The sequence below is a fragment of the Pelophylax lessonae genome (genome assembly GCF_965119305.1).
Source record: "Pelophylax lessonae genome assembly, chromosome: 6".
Lineage (NCBI taxonomy): Eukaryota > Metazoa > Chordata > Amphibia > Anura > Ranidae > Pelophylax > Pelophylax lessonae.
The window spans coordinates 240,005,775-240,028,339 of NC_138773.1; the positions used below are offsets into that span (position 1 = coordinate 240,005,775).

At 42.0% G+C, this 22,565-nt stretch overlaps 1 protein-coding gene across 2 annotated transcripts in view; it reads left to right on the forward strand.

Annotated features, from left to right (window-relative positions):
• CCDC141 (coiled-coil domain containing 141) overlaps positions 1-22,565 on the forward strand; it is a 235,591-nt gene that overhangs the window by 127,897 nt on the left and 85,129 nt on the right. For both annotated transcript variants that reach the window (XM_082261213.1, XM_082261214.1), the window contains exons 7-8: positions 4,819-5,013; positions 17,105-17,274. In XM_082261213.1, the coding sequence (XP_082117339.1) occupies positions 4,819-5,013; positions 17,105-17,274 (365 nt within the window). The remainder of the gene's footprint in view (positions 1-4,818; positions 5,014-17,104; positions 17,275-22,565) is intronic.

The following is a 22,565-nucleotide window of genomic DNA, read 5'->3' on the forward strand; positions in this document are numbered from 1 at the left end:
AGGGGGAGGAGTCTGGCGACGTAGGTCTACGTCGTCAGACGGGATCGTGCCACTTTGCCGCAGTAGTACTCCGGTACATAGCGGTAAAGTGGTTAAAGGATAAGTTCACTATTTAACAGAAAAGAATAAATGCACGTTTTTTTTTTGCAGGTGAAAAAATGTTAATTTATTATTTTGTTTCTATGGAGCCTGCAGAGCATTGCACCCACAATCAGCAGATCATGGGTGCAATCTCAAGCTCATGCAGACTCTCAGCATAGCTGTCTTCTCGTACCTGATATGGGCAGGCAGTTACCTGAGAGAAGGGTAGCACCCTCCTAGTTAGGTGCTAGGTTCAAAGCATTGTATGCTCCATCCGCCTATCAGGGGAGCCTGATCTATTAGGTTGTCTGTTGCATGTTCCCAGGTGTGATTCACTGGGTCTAAGGACGTGTCGCCACTGCATCCAATAGGGGAGCCTGCTGGACAGTGGAGAAAACCTAGCCAGTGACACATTGGCTTTTGTGAGAGTCCCAGTGGGAGGGCACTCTTACAGTGCATCCTGGGATTGCTCATAAAAGCCGGGGGGACATGTGACAGGGCGTCAAGCAGAGTCCCAGGAGGAGGCTGACGGCTGTCTCTCCTCCTGCTGCATGAGGAAAATGGTCTTAGGCAGTCGACCTAGTGAACCAGGTGTGAAGCTGAGTGGCAGAGGATCCAGTACAGCTGACAGTGGAGCTGCTGGCAGAGTCTTCCAGGAAAAACAGTGTATGTGAGTACCAGAGGACTTGGCAAAGGGTCTGCCCAGTGAAGTCAGATGATCAAGGGGCCAGCTCACACAGAGTGTCAGAGTACAGGGGGTGCCACTTTCAGAGCCCCGAAGAGTAAGGACAAAGGGGGTGCCAAGTAGGACCTTGAAGAGTGATTCACAGTGCAGTACAGTTCAATAATTCTTCTTCACGAAAGTGGCAAGGTGAAGCAGTAGCCTTGCCGCACTCAGCATTACAAAGATGTCCCAGCAATTGTGCATAGTTTATACAGTTGGAGTATCACACTCATCCCTTCTCCTATCCAAGTTCTCTAATAAAACAAAAAAAAACAAAACCCCTAGACTGTTTTCTGACTGAGCCAAGCACTTTGAATATGCTATATTGTCAAGTTGTTGCTATGGGAAACCCAGGGGAATCTGTGACCAACAGCTCCCAAGGGAGTAGTGTTACAGAAGGAAGACCAATGAACTATGAGAGCACTCACCAGCGCCCTCACAGCTCATTGTAAGCTACAAGTCGTCAGCTGCAATGGCTGACAGTACGTTTAGGCATTTATCCACAGGAAACTGTGAATGAATGACGCAGCCATGTGGGCTAAGTTCTGCACGGTCATGCTGTTTTCAAATTGTGACAGTGGATGCAGGGAGAAGATCCCCCACCTGCTGTTGCAGGCAAGGGGGGATCGGCCATGCAGGGTGCATATGCTGGAACATGTTATATGCTCCAACCTAAAAAAAGGTGGAACATGTAACATGATTAAAAGGTGAACTTAGCCAGTTAAAGGGGAATGTGTTTAGCCCCCAAAATGCATTACTTTTTTCTTCAATTAATCAATTTTATCTTTAAAAACCTTGAACTCTTGGATGCTTTTTTTGGCACTCTCATTGTATTGCATAAATATATTACTGGCATTAGAAGGCTTCCAGTTGTCATAGAGTGGACCATATAACAGCACTGTAGGCACATCACAACAATGGTATCACACTGTGTGTTTTGATGTTGCATATTCATGTTTTAGGCCTCCATTGCAAAACGTATTATTGGTATTATGAGGTAGCAGCCAAACAGTTCAGAGCAGGGGCCATCACCATTGTAGGTGCAGAGGACATTGTTGTCCATATCTTATCTAGTTTACCACATACAAAAGCAATGGTTTTTGGACATTTTTTGGCCTTGCGTTTACAATCATTGCCAGTATCTGCTATGTGTGGTTCTCAGACTTTCAAACACTTAAGAATAATCCAAAAAGAAGCTTGCCACAACTACCCTTTTATCCAGGTCCCTTGTAACGTATATTCTACTAACAAATAATTCTCTTTCTAAAGATATGGAAAGCTACTAGTATGCATACTAATTTACCTCCAAGACTAGGCACCCAAAATGACTCAACTGAATTTACCAGAAATCCTTTAGAATTCAAAGGGAGTTAAATTATGGCTGTTTTCAGACCAATACTGCATCATAAGGACTAAAAAATGGGAAGCTTTGCTTGGTTCATGGTAATAGGAAAGAGAAAGAGCAAAAAAACAGTTCCTGATAGTTCATGACTGTAACAAGACCTCATATATATCAAAAGGAGTCACATATTCTAATAGTGCCTTGGGGATAATGTCATATACAATGTTAGGGGTAACGAGTTACAAAGTAACGGATTACAGTAACTACATTACTTTTTTTTGGTAAATAAGTAATGTAACTAGTTACAATACTAATATTGGTAACTACACTACTTTACTAGGCTATAAGAACGTGCTTTCCTGCGTTACCCAAGCCGTGAGATACAATCATTATTTCGAAGAATAGAGAGGGATGAAGTTTATGACTTTTTCTTGCACTTTATGTTTTATTCTGTTTTTTCAGGTTTTGTTCTCATGTTTCCCAAAGCCTGTGTTTATACAATAAACTCTATGCAGAAAGAGTGTCATGTATCTTCTTCTACACGGTCAATTAAGAAAGAGGAAAGTAAAGTAATAAGTAGTGAAGTTACTTTTCAAATGCAGTAACTAGTAAAGTAATCTCGTTACAATTTACAGAAGTAACTAGTAACTACTTACATTTTTTGAGTAACTACCCCAACACTGGTCATATAGTTAGTTAAAGCCTGATTTTGGTAATGAAAAACAAAAATCTTCACATAGGATGGTACTTACATTCAGTGAGAAGTATCACTTGTGATGGTGGCTGTCAGCTTGGTTGAAATATTCAGACCTCTTCCTTTCCCATACCCCTGCAGTGGTAATTTTCAGGTGCTGTGGGGTTTATTACAACTGCTGGACAACCGTGTCATGGACACTCATCAACAGTGATGACTATGCCCAACCTTTCTGTCCCTCTTCTCTATTCAAGGAAGCTGAACTATAGCTTCCAACAATGATAAACACTCTGTAAATGGAGGACGGTGGATGAATAGTTCACCTCCTCCGTTCACCATTCATTGGCTGTATTAACCTCTGCAGCACTGGAAAATTGCTACTGACTTAACCACTTGCCGACCGCCGCACGCCGATCTACGTCGGCGGTCAGCCCCTCACAGGCAAAGTGACGTAGGGCTACGTCACTAGCTTGTGAGGGTCTAGGGAGCGAGCGCGCGCCGCCGGAGGCGCGCTCCCGCGTGGTCACGGACCCCCCCGCGCGTGTGACCGGCGGACATCGGGAGCGGACCACTCTGCGATCGGCGGGGGAGAGGGAGAAAGTCAGGCAGCTTGTGTAAACAAGCTGCCTGTCATTCTCCCCTCTGTATGAGAGCTGATCATATGGATCTACTATGTAGATCCGTTGATCACTCTGCATACAGCTGAAGCCACAGCCAATCACAGTTAGAATCATGCCCCTAGGGACACACACAGCCCCTCCCTCTCAAATAAAGTTAACCCCTTCACTACCAGTGTATTTTTACAGTAACAGTGCATATATATAGCACTGATTACTGTAGAAATGTCACTGGTAACCCCAAAAGTGTCAAAAATGTCAGTCAAGGGTCCGATCTGTCCACCGCAATGTCACAGTACCGAAAAAAAAATCGCAGATCGCCGCCATTACGCGTTAAAAAAAAAAACAACAAAAATGACAAAAATCTTTCCCTTAGTCAGTAAATGCAATAACTTTTGCGCAAACCAATCAAAATACGCTTTTTGCGATTTTTTTTACCAAACATAGGTAGCATAAAACAAATTGGCCGAAAATGTTAAAAAATTTTGATTTTTACATTTTTTTTGGGGGGAATTTCATATAAAAAAAAGGGAAAAATATTGCTATTTTTGCAAAATTGACGCTCTTTTTTTGTTTATAGCGCGTGATCAAAAAATCGCACAGGTGATCAAATACCGCCAAAAGAAAGCTCTGTTTGTGGGAAAAAAAGGACACCAAATTCGTTTAGGTACAGCGTCGCACGACCGCGCAATTGTCCGTTAAAGTCACGCAGTATCGAATCGCAAAATAACCCCTGGTCGTTTAGCAGCCAAATCCTCCGGGGCTTAAGTGGTTAAATATGCTTATGAACATGTACATAACTACTTCTGTTGCATTAAAATACAAGTTAAGTATTGTGCCTTCCTGTCTTTGGTGCAAAACTGCTCTATAAGAATCTCAGTAACAGCAATGCTGCAGACTGTGAACATGGATAGACATTTTTCCCCTCAAGATTATTCATTACAGCAGCATAAAGAGCAAACAGGATATGCTCCCTATCCTATAGTAACCAATCCGATTAGTATACTGCTGACATATCTGGTAAACATATCTTCCAAATGCTTCCTGTGTTATACATTAAACATTTTTATTACACTTTGCGTTGCTTTACTGAATAAGCCCCAGTAAGGCTGATTTAGAAGAAAAAAACTAAAACTAGAGAAAGTGTGTATGTGTTGCCTGTAGCCACCTCTAATTCAAAATGAAATCTTTTAGTGCAGGCTAGAAGATGAAAGCAAACAGTGGATTATCAGCAACAAAACACATTTTTCTTTCCTCCAGCAAAAGTACATCATATTATTGCATGGTAGAATGTAAATATACCGGTTTTGATTGGAGTTCCACTTTTTATCTGTATCTGTTTTTATATCCTATTCAATAGGAATGGACTTCGGTTGTAGAAAATCTAAAAACAGAGGCCAACAGACTAGCTGATGTGAAGGACTCTGCAGACATTGAAAAACTCAACAACTCCAATCAAAAATTAATGGCAGTCTATGCTGAGTTCTGGGAACTGATGGATTGGAGACAAGAAATTTTACTGGAAGCCAATGACTTTTTTAAGTGTGTTAACAAGGTAAGCAAATAGCATGAGAGTAAATTCTACAATTATCACTGCATTCAGTTTCACTAATGGAAATGCTTTTAGTGGATTTTTAGCTAGGTAGTTGAAGCAATACTTGAACTGAGAAATTTAAACAAATAAGGTTTTGCCATAAACGTAGTCATTCTTTTAATGATAAGAGTCTATGCGCAGTTAGGATGGAAATAAAGGGGTTTACTTACTAAAGGCAAACAGGCTGCTCGCTTTGCAAGAGATTTTTCACTTTACAGTGGAATTTCCCCTTATCTTATTAAATGTGGTGTAAATTCACTTTACAAGGAATACCCAGTGACATGACAGGAAAATAAAAAAAATAGTATATTTGTTTTTATGTAATTGAATGATACAGTGAGGGAAAAGTATTTGATCCCCTGCTGATTTTGTACATTTGCCCACTGAGAAAAAAATGATCAGCAATAATTTTAATGATAGGTTTTATTTTTTAACAGTGAGAGACAGAATAACAGCAAAAAAATCCAGAAAAACACATTCCAAAAAAGTTATAAATTGATTTGCATTTTAATGAGTGAAATAAGTATTTGATCCCCTATCAATCAGCAAGATTTCTGGCTCTCAGGTGTCTCCTATGCAGGTAACGAGCTGAGATTAGGAGCACTCTCTTAAAGTGAGTGCTCCTAATCTCAGCTTGTTACCTGTGTAAAAGACACCTGTCCACAGAAGCAATCAATCAGATTCCAATTTCTCCACCATGGCCAAGACCAAAGAACTGTCCAAGGATGTCAGGGACAAGATTGTAGGCCTCCACATGGCTGGAATGGGCTACAAGACCATCGCCAAGCAGCTTGGTGAGAAGGTTAGATGCAGTTATTCGCAAGTGGAAGAAACACAACATTACTGTCAATCTTCCTCGTTCTGGGGCTCCATGCAAGATCTCACCTCATGGAATTTCTATGATCATGAGAACAGTGAGGATTAAGCCCAGAACTACACGGGAGAATCTTATTAATTATCTCAAAGCAGCTGGGACCATATTCACCAAGAAAACAATTAGTAACACACTACGCCACGAAGGACTAAAGTCCTGCAGTGCCCACAAGGTCCCACTGCTCAGAAAACACATGTACAGGTCCATCTGAAGTTTGCTAATGAACATCTGAATGATTCAGAGGAGAAATGGGTGAAAGTGTTTTGGGCAGATGAGACTAAAATCAAGTTCTTTGGCATCTCAACTTGCCGTGTTTGGAGGAGGAGGAATGCTGTCTATGACCCGAAGAACACCATCCCCACCGTGAAACATGGAGGGGAAAACATTATGCTTTGGGGGGTTTTTACTGCTAAGGGGACAGGACAACTTCACTGCATTAAAGGGACGATGGATGGGGCCATGTACCGTCAAATCTTGGGCGAGAACCTTCCCTCAGCCAGGGCATTAAAAATGGGTCGTGGATGGGTATTCCAGCATGACAATGACCCAAAACACATGGCCAAGGCAACAAAGGAATGGCTTAAGAAGAAACCCATTAAGGTCCTGGAGTGGCCTAGCCAGTCTCCAGACCTTAATCCCATAGAAAATAGGTGGAGGGAGTTGTAGGTTAGAGTTACCAAATGTTAGCCTTGCAACCTTAATGACTTGGAGAGGATCTGCAAAGAGGAGTGGGCCAAAATCCCTCCTGGGATGCGTGTAAACCTGGTGGCCAAGTACAAGAAATGTCTGACCTTTGTGATTGCCAACAAGAGTTTTGCCACCAAGTACTAAGTTATGTTTTGCGAAGGGGTCAAATACTTATTTCACTCATTAAAATGCAAATCAATTTATAACTTTTTTTAAATGCATTTTTCTGGATATTTTTGTTGTCTCTCACTATTAAAATAAACCTACCATTAAAATTATAGACTGATCATTTCTTTGTCAGTGGGGAAATGTACAAAATCAGCAGGGGATAAAATATTTTTTCCTCTTACTGTAGAAGTCAATAAAGCTTGACCTAATTTTCTAAGCTACAGTAAGTGAACATTCCCTTGCAAACTAAACAGCCTATTTGGTAAACCAACCCCACAATGTGATAAAAATTCTTTGTGTAATGAGTACAACCTAGCTACAACCAACTAACACTTTTCTAAATAATGGTCAGTTTGATAGAGAATGGAGCAAACAAGATAATTCCCAAATGTTTATTAAACAAAATCCACCCGTACCTTTTTTGGATTTAAAAAATATTGGATATAAAAATATTTTGGATATATATTCCTGGGAAAGGGTTCCAAATCTGAACAATGGGGGCATGTGCAACTGCAAGAACACTCTTTGGTTACAGAGAATGAAGAGTTACAGCATCTCATAAAAGTGAGTACACCCCTCATATTTTTGTAAATATGGTATTACATCTTTTCATGTGATAACACTGAGGAAATTACACATTGCTACAATGTAAAGTAGTGAGTGTACAGCTTATATAACAGTGTAAATTTGCTGTCCCCTAAAAATAAGTCAACACACAGCCAATAATGTCTGATGTCAGATGGAAGATCCCAACTGCTGGACAGAGTAATCACAGAGATGATTGTCCCTGATAACCAGCCATTTGCAATGGTGTTTGACTCAGGATTTAAGCAGTTGATGTCCATACTTGAGCCAAGCTACACACTGGAGAGTGAGAACTATTATCAAACAGAAATGCTGGGAAAGATTCACCAAAAGGTCGTAGACAAAGTAAAGGTTATGCTGCAACCAGAGAATGCTGGCAAATCACTTTCATTCACGACGGACTGTGCTGGTCAGGACAAACAGAGTCACAAATGATTCTTACATGCCACTTCATTGACAGCGGATGGACAAAAAGGCAATTGGTGTTGGATACAAACGTGGATACAAAAGTGATGCAAGGATCCCACACTACAGTACAGAAATGTTTCTAGGCATGCTTGAAGACTGGGGAATCAACAAAGACAGAGTGATGCTTGTGCTACTTTGAGACAGTGGAGCAAACCTGCGGAAAGGAATGAGGCTGCTTGATCATATGTCATACCTCAGTGTCATGGAACACAACACCCTCCAACTTTCAAATGATGGTCTGTCAAGCCAAAGAGCTTTGACTGATATATGTTTTGAGAAGCATGAACAGATTAAAAATGTTGTGCTTGCAAGTCTTTTGAATCCTCAATACAAGAACAATGCTTTCTCTTCTGATGATATATTGGCAAAGGCAAAACAATGGCTGACAGAAGATATTCAACAGGAGGTGCAGGAGGTTCCTGCCGAAAAGACAAGTCCAGATCACTATTTTGAATCAAATATGAAAGAGCAGCATGCTGCAAAAACAGAAAAATGTCCAAAAATACGTCAACAAACAGAAGAGAATCTTCTTCATCATGGTGGAATTGATCAGGACATTTTAATGTTTTATTGGGGCCTCATGCATAGGAGTCAATTTCTTTTGACTCTGCAATAATGAGCCTGAATGACGAACTTCATCTCTATTTGAAGGAATCAGAAATTGACAGAAGAAGTGATCCTCTTCAGTGGTGGAAAGAAAATGAGGCACGCTACAAAATACTTTCTGGACATGCTGAAATGTTGTGCTTTCTGCAGTATAATATTGTCTAGCTGTTGCTCAGCTTTTTTTCTAGCAGTTTTGTACTGACTGCAGTAAATCATTGAAGTAAATCATTGCAGTGAGTGCACTACTGCAGCAGTAGTCCACTGACTCCAGTCCAACTCCAATCCACTGTCTTGCTGTTGTCTAGCTTTTTTCTAGCAGTTTTGCAGTGACTGCAGTAGTTGCAGTGAGTGCCATGCTGCAGACTGCAAAGGTAGTCCACTGACTCCAGTCCAATCCACTGTGTAGCTGTTGTGTTGCCTAGCTTTTTTTCTGGCAGTTTTGCAGTGACTGCAGTAGTTGCAGTGAGTGCCATGTTGCAGACTGCAAAGGTAGTCCACTGACTCCAGTCCAATCCACTGTGTAGCTGTTGTGTTGCCTAGCTTTTTTTCTAGCAGTTTTGCACTGACTGCACTGCAGTAGTGATTTAACATTATTGCAATGAGTGATTGCACTTCTGCAGCAGTTTATTATGCATTAATGCACAATCAGAAAGATGTGAAACGAAATGTCCCTGCAATTGAAGTTTCCCCATCAGTTCTCATGCAGTTAAGGTGTGAAGAATGAGCCCTTAATGCTAGAAAATGTTAATAAATAAAATTTTACATGATCAGTTACAGATTTGTGTTGAAATTTGTGTATATTTTGCAAAATTTTAAATGTACTTAAATATCGGCCGATATCGGCCGATACTGATATGCATTGGGCAAAATATCGGTATCGGTATCGGCAAAGAAAAACCGATATCGGTCGATCACTATTGCAAATCCCCAATCACGTGCAAGGAAAATAAAAAAAATAAAAAAATGAATTTTTGCTTCCACATGATTGGATAATGGAAGTCAGCAGAGTTTTTGCTCATTTATTATGCTTTGGAGCAACTGCTCTTGCAGGGTGCAACTGTACTTTGCAAAGTATACAGTCTTTTTGCCTTTAGTAAATCAACCGCAGTGTGCTCAATGCACTACAATATGTCCTAGACTTTTAATCTCCTTCTAGAATGGGGGAAACCATTGTTGGTGTCGTCTTGAAGTAAGAAGTTGATCTACTAGTCCTCTGATCTATTGATATAACCTGGCTTTCCTCATTTGTTGTCAGGGTGTAGCTAGGCTTCTAAAATACCTAGGGCACCCTGGAACACCCATGCGGAAGCATGGTGGAAAAGTAAAAATACAGTTATTTTTTCGCTATCGATAATTTAGGAAAGAGTAAGAAAACCTCCAATAAATGTACCATTTATACATTTTACAAATTAATTACCATTCTTGGCATTGTGTATTTGAACTACAATCCCAAAAACAGATTTTTCTACATATTTACATGCAGGATGTGTTGTCCAGCAACAGTGACTGGGACAATTATAACAGTGACTGGGACAATTATAATGCTGCTCCATATAATGATAGGTCTTCTTAACAAAGTTTGAGTAAATGAACTAAGAATTCTTTCCCCACTGTGAAAAAGACAAACTTACCCACAGACATCTGTGAAAGCTAGCATAAAGCGTATGTTCAGTAAATTTTAACAGTAATAGTAGCTACGACATAAAAAGCTCACTTAAAAAAAAAAAAAAAAAACACTGCTCTATATTGTGTAGCTCCCGGAGATGGCGCTATTGTGTGACTTATATTTCAATGAAGACTATCCAGTAAACTCAGTGAATTTTTTTTCCACAAAGTGAGTACTCTGTAAAGGGATTCTCTGTGGCTGACCTCTGGAATCCTTCCTATGTTGCACAAGCTAATTTACAAATACACTATATTACCAAGTATTGGGACACCTGCCTTTACATGCACATGCACTTTAGTGGCATCCCAATCTTAGTCAGTAGGGTTCAATATTGAGTTGGTCCACACTTTGCAGCTATAACAGCTTCAACTCTTCTGGGAAGGCTGTCCACAAGGTTTAGGAGTCTGTCTTTGGGAATGTTTGACCAATATTCCAGAAGCGCTTTTGTGAGGTCAGGCACTGATGTGGACGAGAAGGCCTGGCTCTTGTTTGTGCACTGGTGCGCAGTCATGATGAAACAGGAAGGCTCCATCCCCAAGCTGTTGTCACAAAGTTGGGAGCATGAAATTGTCCAAATGTCTTGGTATGCTGACGCCTTAAAGTTTCCTTCACTGGAACTAAGGGGCCAAGCCTAACCCCCGAAAAAACAACCCCACACCATGATACCCCCTCCACCAAATGATTTGGACCAGTGCACAAATCAAGGTCCAAGGAGACATGGATGAGCAAGTTTGGAGTGGAAGAACTTGACTGGCCTGTACAGAGTCCTGACCTCAACCCAATAGAACACCTTTGGGATGAATTTGAGCAGAGACTGCGAGCCAGGCCTTCTCGCTCACATCAGTGTCTGACCTCACAAATGTGCTTCTGGAAGAATGGTCAAACATTTCCATAGACACGTTACTAAACCTTGTGGACAGCTTTTACAGAAGAGTTGAAACTGTTATAGCTGCAAAGGGTGGGCCAACTCAATATTGAACCCTACAGGCTAAGACTGGGATGCCATTAAAGTTCATGAGCGTGTAAAGGTAGGTGTCCAAATAATGCAGGTCAGAAGGTGGTCAACCGCAGGACAAATGCACCTCTCATTGATCTCTGAATGGTCACAAAAGCATCTCAAAGTGATGTCAAATTGATGCAATCGACACAAGCCCAAAGCCCACTTACACATGATGTTGAAGCTTCTTTACTGGAAAAAAATAATGCAGAATATAAGATGCTGGCCAGAGAGTGATGCCTGTTTTTGTGTAACAGAGGCCCCCCGACCCACTAATACTCACCTTGTCAGTGTTTCCCCGCCACTCCTTCTACTGTCCCAACTGGAGAAAATACCCAGTCCTGTTAAACCGCTGTATGGTCTTGGCCACCCTGCTGCAGCTCAGTTTCAGGGTCTTGGCAATCTTCTTTTAGCCTAGGCCATCTTTATGTAGAGCAACAATTCTTTTTTTCATATCCTCAGAGAGTTCTTTGCCATGAGGTGCCATGTTGAACTTCCAGTGACCAGTATGAGGGAGTGAGAGCGATAACACCAAATTTAACACACCTGCTCCCCATTCACACCTGAGACCTTGTAACACTAACAAGTCACATGACACCAGGGAGGGAAAAAGGCAATTGGCCCCATTCAGACATTTTCACTTAGGGGTGTACTCACTTTTGTTGCCAGCGGTTTAGACATTAATGGCTGTGTGTTGAGTTATTTTGAGGTGACAGCAAATTCACACTTATACAATCTGTACACTCAGTACTTTACATTGTTGCAAAGTGTCATTTCTTCAGTGTTGTCACATGAAAAGATATATTAAAATATTTACAAAAATGTGAGGGGTGTACTCACTTTTGTGAGATACTGTATATATGTGTGGGGGGAGACTGCCTCACTTTAGACTGAGAAACTCCCATATTCCCCATTGGAATCCACAAATAGATACGAGATCTTAAAAGTGGGCAGAGAAATTTTGGTAACCCAGTGGGTATTGTGAGCCGACCCTAGTCTTGGACATCTATGTCCAGTGGTGCCCACGATGGATGCGAGGCACTGACTTCTTGCATCATTCATCTATACAGCCTTGTGCTTGTAGGCACACATTGATGAAAAATATACTTTGAGTCATCCTATCTCCTTTACATTACCCCTGAAGAATGGAATGATCCAGGAAACTCGTTGGCTGTTTCGGAGAACCTTTTTATCATCTTGTGATCACATTTATAACTGGCTGTGAGATTTTATTTTAAGAAACAATCAGTTTTGCTCTGTATATGTACTATTTTATTATACATGAAAAATCTTTTGATTTTACATACATAGTAATGTTTGAACTTCCGTTTTTTAAGTCCCATATAAGGGAGAATTTCTTTGTTCTCACACAACATCAGGTTCTGATATTTAAGGGAAATTTAAAGACTAATGAAAAATAAATGTAAAAATAAAATGGCGTGGGGGGTCACACACAAAACCTTTACAAGACCCTTATCAGAGCATGCAGCCCATCAGGAAAGGAGGTGAATGAGTGAGTGGCCCTCCTCCTGAACCATACCAGGCCATCAATATGGGGGGGGGGGTGCTTTGGGGCAGGGGGGCTCTGCCCTCCTAAAACATTTTGTCCCCATGTTGATGAGGACAAGGGCCTCTTCCCCACAACCCTGGCCAGTGGTTGAGGTGGTCTGTGGACGGGGGGCTTATTGGAATCTGGAAGCCCCCTTTAACAAGAGAACCCCCCGCTGGGACCCGCCCCGGGACCCGCCCCCCCCATGTGAATGAGTAGGGGTTTTCACCAAAAAAGTGGAAAAAAATAGAAAAAACAACACAAGTTTTTGATAAGTCTTTGGGACATCATCGGCCGGGGGCATGCTGGGTCGATGACATCACACGGGGGAGTTATTTAATAGCTGGCAGGCGGCGGGAGCCTTCGTCTGGGTGGGAGGGTTTTTTTTTTTTTAAATTTGGGTCGGCGGCTGGCGTCGTGATTGATGTTGAATCTACCTTTTTTTTATTCTTTAAATAAAGAAATTGTTATAAACCGCCTCCTGAAATTTTTTATACTACACTTTTTGGGTGAATGAGTAGGGATACAATGTATCCCACACTTATCACATGGGGGGGGGGCTGGGATTTGGGGGCCTCCTGGTGGCCTGATATGGTTCAGGAGGGGGACACAAGTTGCATGTATATCATGCAGGTGCGACTTTAATGCAACTTTTGAGGTATTAAATTGAAGTCTATGGCCCCCCAAGTTGCATGAAAGTTAGACCAAAGTAGTGCAGGAACTATTTTAAAGTCGCTTTGACTTTAAGTCACACAAATATAAATGGTACTTATTGGGTAACATGTCGTGCGACAAGTCGCACAAGTGTGAATGGGGCCTGGTAAGCTGCAATATACAGCATTACATGATTGTCCTTGGATTTAGATAAAGTTCATTTTTAGGTTAAGGTTAAGGCATATACAGTAATCATCTTCAGCTGTTTCAACACATTCATTTCTGGATGCAGCCTACATAGACCACAGATAAGCAATATTTTATTATTTTTTTATTTTAATATTTTATTTTGTTAAAATTCCAAATGGAAGCTCTCATTGTCATCTTTAACAAATATTCCCGGTCTTAGATATACACAGGGAGCAGGGGCACATGACTGCCGCAGGAAGAACAGAGCTGTCTTTGGTATGCAGGCTGCAATTGATAGTTTGGCTTCCTCTTCTCTATGCTGATAGCTAGGTCTCAGGGGAAAAACTGAAAGAAAGATTTGGCCCACTTGGTATGAATTGGCGAGCAGTTTCTGAGTTAAACTATTCATAGCTGTAATTTCTGTAAACAGATTTAAGGAAAATTGCTGCTTTAAGTGTTGGAATTATGTTAACTCTTATGTATTAGGTCAGGGAGTTACTTTGAAATCCCAATTCTTGTTAAATTTAAATTTTTCATTATAATTAGCTCAGTCCTTGTGAAAATAAAAAATGTAGCTTTCACTAAAATACCAAAGTACTCCCTGATTCTGTTTCGAGAGTCACTCTGGTGATACTCTTCTTGATTGAATGAAGCAAGCCATCATTCAACCCGCTTTCTGTGACCCAGGGCCATCATGGACACACCTTTTGGGGGGTGCACCATCAGGTCAGCCTGAGCTCACAGTATAATGCTGCATATGCAGTGAATGGTGTTGATATCATAACGTAAACACCATGCTCTAAAGCAGGGGTCTCAAACTGGCAGCCCTCCAGCTGTTGAGGAACTACACGTCTCATCATGGCTCTGCCTACGGGAGTCATGCTTGTAACTGCCAGCCTTGCAATGCCTCATGGGAATTGTAGTTCTGCAACAGCTGGAGGGCCATCAGTTTGAGAACCCTGCTCTAAAGAATTGAGGACACTGCTTGTCATGTAACCATCCAGAAAAAACTGGAAAAAAAAGTATATACAGTATCTCACAAAAGTGAGCATACCCCTCACATTTTTGTAAATATTTTATTATATAGGCAAGGCACACTTGTCTTTGTACTCCTCACCTGGTTCCACCATCTGAACTATGTAGGTTTATCTTGGTCTCATCAGACCACAGGACATGGTTCCAGTAATCCATGTCCTTAGCCTGCTTGTCTTCAACAAACTGTTTGCTGGCTTTCTTGTGCATCATCTTTAGAAAAGGCTTCCTTCTGGGTTGACAGCCATGCAGACCATTTTGATGCAGTGTGAGGCGTATGGTCTGAGCACTGACAGACTGACCCCCCACCCCTTCAACCTCTGCAGCAATGCTGGCAGCACTCATACGTCTATTTCCCAAAGACAACCTCTGGATATCACGCTGAGCACGTGCACTCAACTCCTTTGGTCGACCATGGCGAGGCCTGTTCTGAGTGGACAGAAAAAAAGGGGAGGCAGCGCTGTCCCGATGTTCCAAGCTGGTTCTATTTCTGGGTTTGAAACTTCCGCCCTACTCTGCACTGTCATACAGGTCATGCGCTGAGCGCCGGCTGGTCCGGCTCAGCTATTGCGCTTTGTACAGTTTGCTACTCCAACCTGGATGGTTGTACTTCAGATCACCCCAGTGTTTCCAAAGGGCATCACCTATAACCACCCACATGAACGACTTGGAAAGATATTGGTTTGAATCTCTTTTATTGAATGTGTCATATACATTTTAACTAATGCTTCTTTTCATTAAATGTGTTTTACATCCATGGGATGCTTTCACAGTATTTTATAATACCAACATCGGGACAGCACTGCCTCCCCTTTTTTTCTGGCAACTTTCAGGCTGGCAACAGCATTCTATTGGCAGCAGCACCAATGGTTGGTCTTGGGACCTTTTACCGGTTGTTTGCTGCAGTGACAGTGCTGGAACTTTTGTGGTGTCTGTTCTGAGAGGAACCTGTCTTGTTAAACCACTGTATGTTCTTGGCCGTCGTGCTGCAGATCAGTTTTAGGGTCTTGACAATCTTCTTATAGCGTAGGCCATCTTTATGTAGAGCAAAAATTATTTTATTCAGATCCTCAGAGAGTTCTTCGCCATGAGGTGCCATTTTGAACTTCCAGTGACCGGTATGAGAGAGAGAGAGCGAGAGATAGAAAGCGATAACACCAAATTTAAAACACCTGCTCCCCATTCACACCCATTCAGACCTTGTAACACTAACGAGTCACATGACAACGGGGAGGGAAAATGGCTAATTAGGCCCAATGTGGACCTTTTCACTTACAGGTGTACTCACTTTTGTTGCCGGCGGCAGGGGCGTAACTACAGGGGTTGCAGGGGTTGCAATCGCAACCGGGCCCCATGCTCAAGGGGGCCCATGTGGCTCCCCTGTACACCTGAATAGGAGGGGCGGCGGGGGCAGCATGTAGAGAAATCACTGTCCTCCTTTTTTCCTTCTGTAGCTGCAGGAGGAAAATTGAGGAGATTGGTTCCTCTGTACGCTGCCCCCCGCCACTTCTCCTATCCAGTATACTTGTGTTCTGCTGTCTCTGGGCCCCTGTGTGCTCCCCTGGTCCCCCCTCCTTCTGTGCTGCCCCCCCCCTTCAGAATGCTCCCTTCCCTCTCCTGCCGGCTGCTGCAGGGGATGTGTCACCATAGAGAACCAGGAAGGGGTCGGTAAATATGTAATTTACAAGCTCCTTCCTTTTCTGAATGGACAGAGTCATAGTCAGTGGCATTGTAAAAAAATTCAATAAAATGATAAAAATGATACAATTAAAATACCAAAAAAAAAACTACTGACACCAGTGGGTGAACTTCCAGGATTGCAAAGGTCACACTTGCGACAGGGCCCTGGCATTCCACCACCGTGGGGAGGCCCCAAGATGGCAGGAAGGGGGCCCACTGCAGAACTTGTGAAAGGGCCCCGCAACTAGAGTAAAGGGCCCCAGGGGGCCCTTCATGGTTTCTTGCACCGGGGCCCTGAAGGTTCTAGTTACGCCTCTGGCCGGCGGTTTAGACAATAATGGCAGTGTGTTGAGTTATTTTGAGGGGACAGTAAATTTACACTGTTATACAAGCTGTACACTCACTACTTTACATTGTAGCAAAGTGTTATTTCTTCAGTGTTGTCAAATGAAAATATATAATAAAATATTTACAAAAATGTGAGGGGTGTACTAACTTTTGTGAGATACTGTATATAATAAAAGTTAAAAAAAAATGATGTAATGTTGAGAGCCCCAAGGGGGCCTCCACCAATCTGGATTTTAGCTTTAGGTGTTAGGGATAGGTTAGGTATTGAGGTTTTAGGAAGAAAGAAATGCTGAGGAAATAGGGAGGGGTTAAATGTTAGCATAGCGATAAGTGCTTAAAATAGGCATAAAATTTGCCTGACAGTAATTCTTGATGCTGCTTCCACATTTTAAAGGCTTGCTGTTCCTTATTTTTACCATTTAATTGAAAGAGAATTTTTTGCATGTTCTTGATTGCTCCAGTAAAATGTTTTCCCCCGACTTTCACCCAGGATTCACATATTTACTCAATATAATTCAATTAGAAAAATCTGTCCATTTTTTTTCACAGGCTTTTGACAAATTAGGAGGCATTGAATCTTACCTGAAACATCTGAAGATTCAAAATCTAAATTACTCAGAATTATCCGCAAAACAAAAGGAAGCTGAAGCAGAAATCAGCAGATATACATCTGATGCCTTCCAGAAGGGGCATTCTCTTCTAAAGAAGTCACCTCTTAAGTAAGTTCTTTAACTTAACAACCCATTTTATGGTCAGATTACACACTCATTAAGTGATGTTGCATCAGGTTGTCAAAATTGGGAATACTCCAGTGATTTGTGATTAAATTACTTGATCTTTCAGCAACAGGTTATGTGTGCCAATGTACTAGAGCGCTTAGGCTGTATTTACCATAATGGTACTCATGGACCAGTACTCTGCAGGTACTCCCACGTGTCCTGATCATAAATATCATGACGCTTCCTCCCCAGTTGATCAACCAGCACCTCTTCCTCCCCCAAACCCATAATAATTTTAACATTTACATTAAAGTACCTAATTAGGGAAAACTTAGTAAGCTTTCAACCATATCCCTGGATTGGCGGAAGATGTGCATCCAGTGCATGGTATGCACGGAACAGTACTTTTTTAGCCCAGGATGCCGTCCTAGCTGAGGATGCAGGAGGGTGGGTGGGTACTTACTACTGCCTAGCCTTTGAGGCCACTACACATATCTCCCACTTGGCTCCTTAGAGGAGGAACCGAGGTACACAAAGATGTCTCCTTTACCCATGCAGCTGCGATAGGTCCAACCTCCCCAGAATTCTCAGCAGAACCATACTCAGAATGAGAAACCCCCATCACCCAGCATATGTAATGATGAAATAAACCCAGACATGGATTGCTCATTACTTTGGGGATCTGGAGACACTATCCTACCAATATCCCCTGGCCCCAGTGAACACTCCACAGTCCTAAACTCTTCTGAGAAGAAAGGCCCCTTTCACACTTATACGACGCGATTTTACAGCGATTTTGACGCGACTTTGCCGCGATTTTGACGTGATTTTGAAAGCAATGGCTATGGCTCAAAACTCAATCAAAGCATGGCAAAGTAGTGCAGGAACTACTTTGAAGTCGGTGCGCCTTTAAAACGCACTGATATGAATGGGGCTCATTGAAAATAATGGAAAACGACTTGTCATTCGATTTTGCGGTCCAAAATCGCGGGACAAGTCGCACTAGTGTGAAAGGGGCCAAAGTTGTGGCCTCCACGCCTTCTGTCACCCAGTCCAACAGGTGTGCTTCCAACATTCTGATTTCATTGTCACTGCCATACAGGACTCCTCAGTGGTGGGAATATTTTTTCCCAAGGGAACAAGCCCAAAACTTTGGTACACATAAAAAGCCACCATGTCCACCATGTCACCTTGGGCGTTTGAAGCCTGGACTCCTAGGCTAGGAGAAGACATACCACAGCCCACTGGTTAGATTTACAAGACAAAAAAAATCGCGGGACGCATTACGCCCAAAAAAGTACAAGAGCTTCTTTGGAGCGTAATGCGTCCCGCGATTTTTTTTGCGCGATGTTACCGTGATTCGGCAGGCGGAAATCGCGGCAACATCGCTCAGCGTTTGGGGTGCTATTGCAAATCACGGGCAACGCACAGGCATCCCGCGATTTGCAATGATTTCCGGTTCGCGATTCTGCCCACGATCAATACGCTGACATGTGAATGCAGCCTTATAAGAAAATTTGTTTATTATAAACAGTTCTATTTTTTTTTTTAAATAAAATTACAAAGCAGAATCACAATTAGAAGATGAGCGTTGACAATGTATAACAAAAAGTACTATTGTTGATGAAAGAAAGTTTTTTTTTTCATGAAAAAGACTTTTGAAACTACATTAACGTTTATATATGGTGTTAGTGATTGGGTTTACATATATTTTAACAGCATCACAAGCTGCCGTTAAACTTTCTACAGTGTACTGTATATTAATAACATCACCATCTGGTTGAAGCAGAATTAATATACTAAATAAGCAATGTGTATCTCATCTGCAGCAATTCCAAATGTTACTCCATAAAACAGAGACCCACTTAAGAAATATTTTGTCATTACATTAATTCTTCACCAACCCATCAAACCATTGTTCAGTAAAAAAAACCTTTTAGACTAAAAGAGTTTTTTTTATATTTTTTATTCTACATTTCCTTGAACTATATCAGGCTTTTGAAGGATGCAGAGTTTTATTTTCCTGGGATAGCAGACCTTTCATAAACCAGATTCAAAGAATGTATAAAGTGTAACTAAAGGCACATTTTTTTCATTTTTGGTTGTAACCCCTATCAGGTTTTTTTTTTTTTTTTTTTGCCATCTGTGTCTCATAGGGGAGATTTCCCTTCACTTCCTGTTCCCTGGCCAAAACGGGAAGTGAGAGAAAATCTCTCCAAAGTGAGGGAATGCTGGGGTGTCACCAGGGTCACCTAGTGTCCCCATTGGAAGATCTCCCCTCTATTACTGTTCTGGTGTCAGCTTTTACATTCACTTTCTATGATAATAGTAAACAGGACAAATGGAGAGGGTGAATCTCCCTAACCGGGGCACAGACAGCACTAAAAACTGACAACTGTTCTAATCCTTCCCACTCTATCCAAAACTTTAAAAAAAAAAAAGTTTTGCTTTTAGTTAAACTTTGAGGGCCAGTTCACACCACATGCAGCCCAGTGCGTTTTTTTTCTGGAAGCATGGAAAGTAGATTATATGGTTTCCAATGGCATAGGTCACACCAGTGCTTGCAGTTTCAGTGCATTCCAGTTCTAAAAAAAAAAAAAAAGTAGAACATGCTGCATTTTTTTCCTGTACTAGACTGTAATGGAATGCACCTAAAATGCACTGGAAAGCACATGTCCTTATTTAAGGTTAAGAAAAAAAGAAGGGTAAAAAACGCACTGGACTGCTTCAAAAACGCACCAAAAACTCGCATGCAGAAAAGCATCTGGAACGCATCCGGCCTGCGTTTCTATGGTGTGAACTGAATACTGTGAATGTATTTTTTAAAAAACATTAATCAGACGGTCCAGAGGTTAACATCTGTTTCCCTGATATTAAGATATTACTTCAATGTTTTACCTAAATGACTTTTTTAGCAGTCTTAAGTAGAAGCGCGTGTCGGTGGATGAACAAGAAGGATAACAGTATTTAAGTGATGATGGATATGTGTGAAGCAGCTGTTTGCCTGAACTTACTGTCATGTCAGGGAGCAAACAGTGACAGCCAGCCCCCACCTACAGCACAGTGACAACAGGTGTCCAAACATCCATTCACAGAGCATTTACTTCTCACAATAAATCCTTCCTAGGCTTATTTAACCTCTTAATGACCAGAAAGTATTACCCCCTTAATGACCAGGCCATTTATTAAGATATCGCACTGTGTTATTTTAACTGAAAATTGCGTGGTCTTGCGACGCTGTACCCAAATAAAATTGATGTTCATTTTTTTCCCACAAATAGAGCTTTCTTTTGGTAGTATTTGATCACCTCTGTGATTTTTATTCTTTGCGCTATAAAAAAAAAGAGCGACAATTCTGAAAAAAAAAAAAAACTTCTGCTATAAAACATTCCCAATAAAACAAAAAAAAAATAAAAAAATCTAATTTTTTCATGAATTCAGGCCAATATGTATTCTGCTACATATTTTTGGTAAAAAATATCCCAATAAGTGTATATTGATTGGTTTGCGCAAAGTTATTGCGTCTACAAACTAGGGGAAAGATTTATGTCATGTTTGTTTTTTTTTGTTTTTTTACTAGTAATGGCGGAGATCAGGCATTTTTAGTGGGACTGCGACATTGCGGCAGACAGATCGGACACCTAACTGACACTTTTGAGGGGACCAGTGACATTACTATCGTATTCAGTGTTAAAAATATGCACTGTTACTGTACTAATGACACTGGCAGGGAAGCGGTTAACACCAGGGGCGATCAAAGGGTTAAATATGTACCTAGGGGGTGCTTTCTAACTGTGTAGGGGATGTACTTACTGGATGAATACAGAGACCTGTGTTCCTAAATAGGAGGAACAAAGGATTCCTGTGTTCATCACTGACAGAACATCGGTGTGCCGTGTTTGCTTCGGCAGACCGCCGTTCTGTCTCCATGCTTACCTGCACAGTTTAGTAGATATTCAGAGTGCATGCTGCCGGTGCCGGCCCTTCAGAACCTGTACTATAAACGGCGTCTCCCGCGCGCAAGGCCTGGGAGTGACATCATTGCGGCTCTGCCCAGCCATCTCACGGCCAGCCATCTCACTGGCCAGCCATCTCACCGGCCAGCCATCTCACCGGCCAGCCATCTCACCGGCCAGCCATCTCACTGGCCAGCCATCTCACAGGCCAGCCATCTCACCGGCCAGCCATCTCACTGGCCAGCCATCTCACAGCCAGCCATCTCACCGGCCAGCCATCTCACCGGCCAGCCATCTCACCGGCCAGCCATCTCACCGGCCAGCCATCTCACCGGCCAGCCATCTCACAGCCAGCCATCTCACCGGCCAGCCATCTTACCGGCCAGCCATCTCACCGGCCAGCCACCTCACCGGCCAGCCATCTCACCGGCCAGCCATCTCACCGGCCAGCCATCTCACTGGCCATCCATCTCACAGCCAGCCATCTCACCGGCCAGCCATCTTACTGGCCAGCCATCTCACCGGCCAGCCATCTCACCGGCCAGCCATCTCACCGGCCAGCCATCTCACTGGCCAGCCATCTCACAGCCAGCCAAATCACCGGCCAGCCATCTTACTGGCCAGCTGTCTCAGCAGATGTCAGCTGTCTCAGCGGTGTCCCACTGGAAGGGCTTAATTTTAAGGTAGAAAAGATAAATTCGAATTCTGTGTTTTAAACCTGGGATCTTGCCAACATCCCTAATGAATATGGAACAACAATAACCCCTGAGGATTGGGACTTTCAACGGCAAGAATCAGGACTTGAGTATGAAAATATATAAATTTTGTTCCACATATAATAAAGATAAATTATACATAATCACATATAAAGTATATGATAAAAACAAGGTCATAGATACGTCTTGGAACCAGGAGGGTCTGAGGTGTCTGGATCGGACTAGACGCGTTTCGGTCCAAATGCCTTTCTCAATGGTCCACAAAACACCAGAGCTCAGACTAGGAGCATAAAAGGTAACAATGAGTATAATACAAAGAATGAGTATAAGGTTAAATTTAACATGTATTGAACAATGTTAAAAGCAATGTAACACAAAATTCATTATACATAGTGTTTGTCGTATTTAGATGTAAAAAAGAGAGGGGGCAAAAAATGCCTCTATGATTACGTACCAGATATGTAAGACCTCTGTGAAATCCAGGACGTGAGACCAAAAGGATGGGCCTTGGTGGATGAAAAAAAGGCCTTCAATTGACTATGGCCGCAAAGAGTATATGCTAATCAAGTTGGGTCTATACAGGATAGACTAAAGCAATATGTTAATATTTGTATGGGTT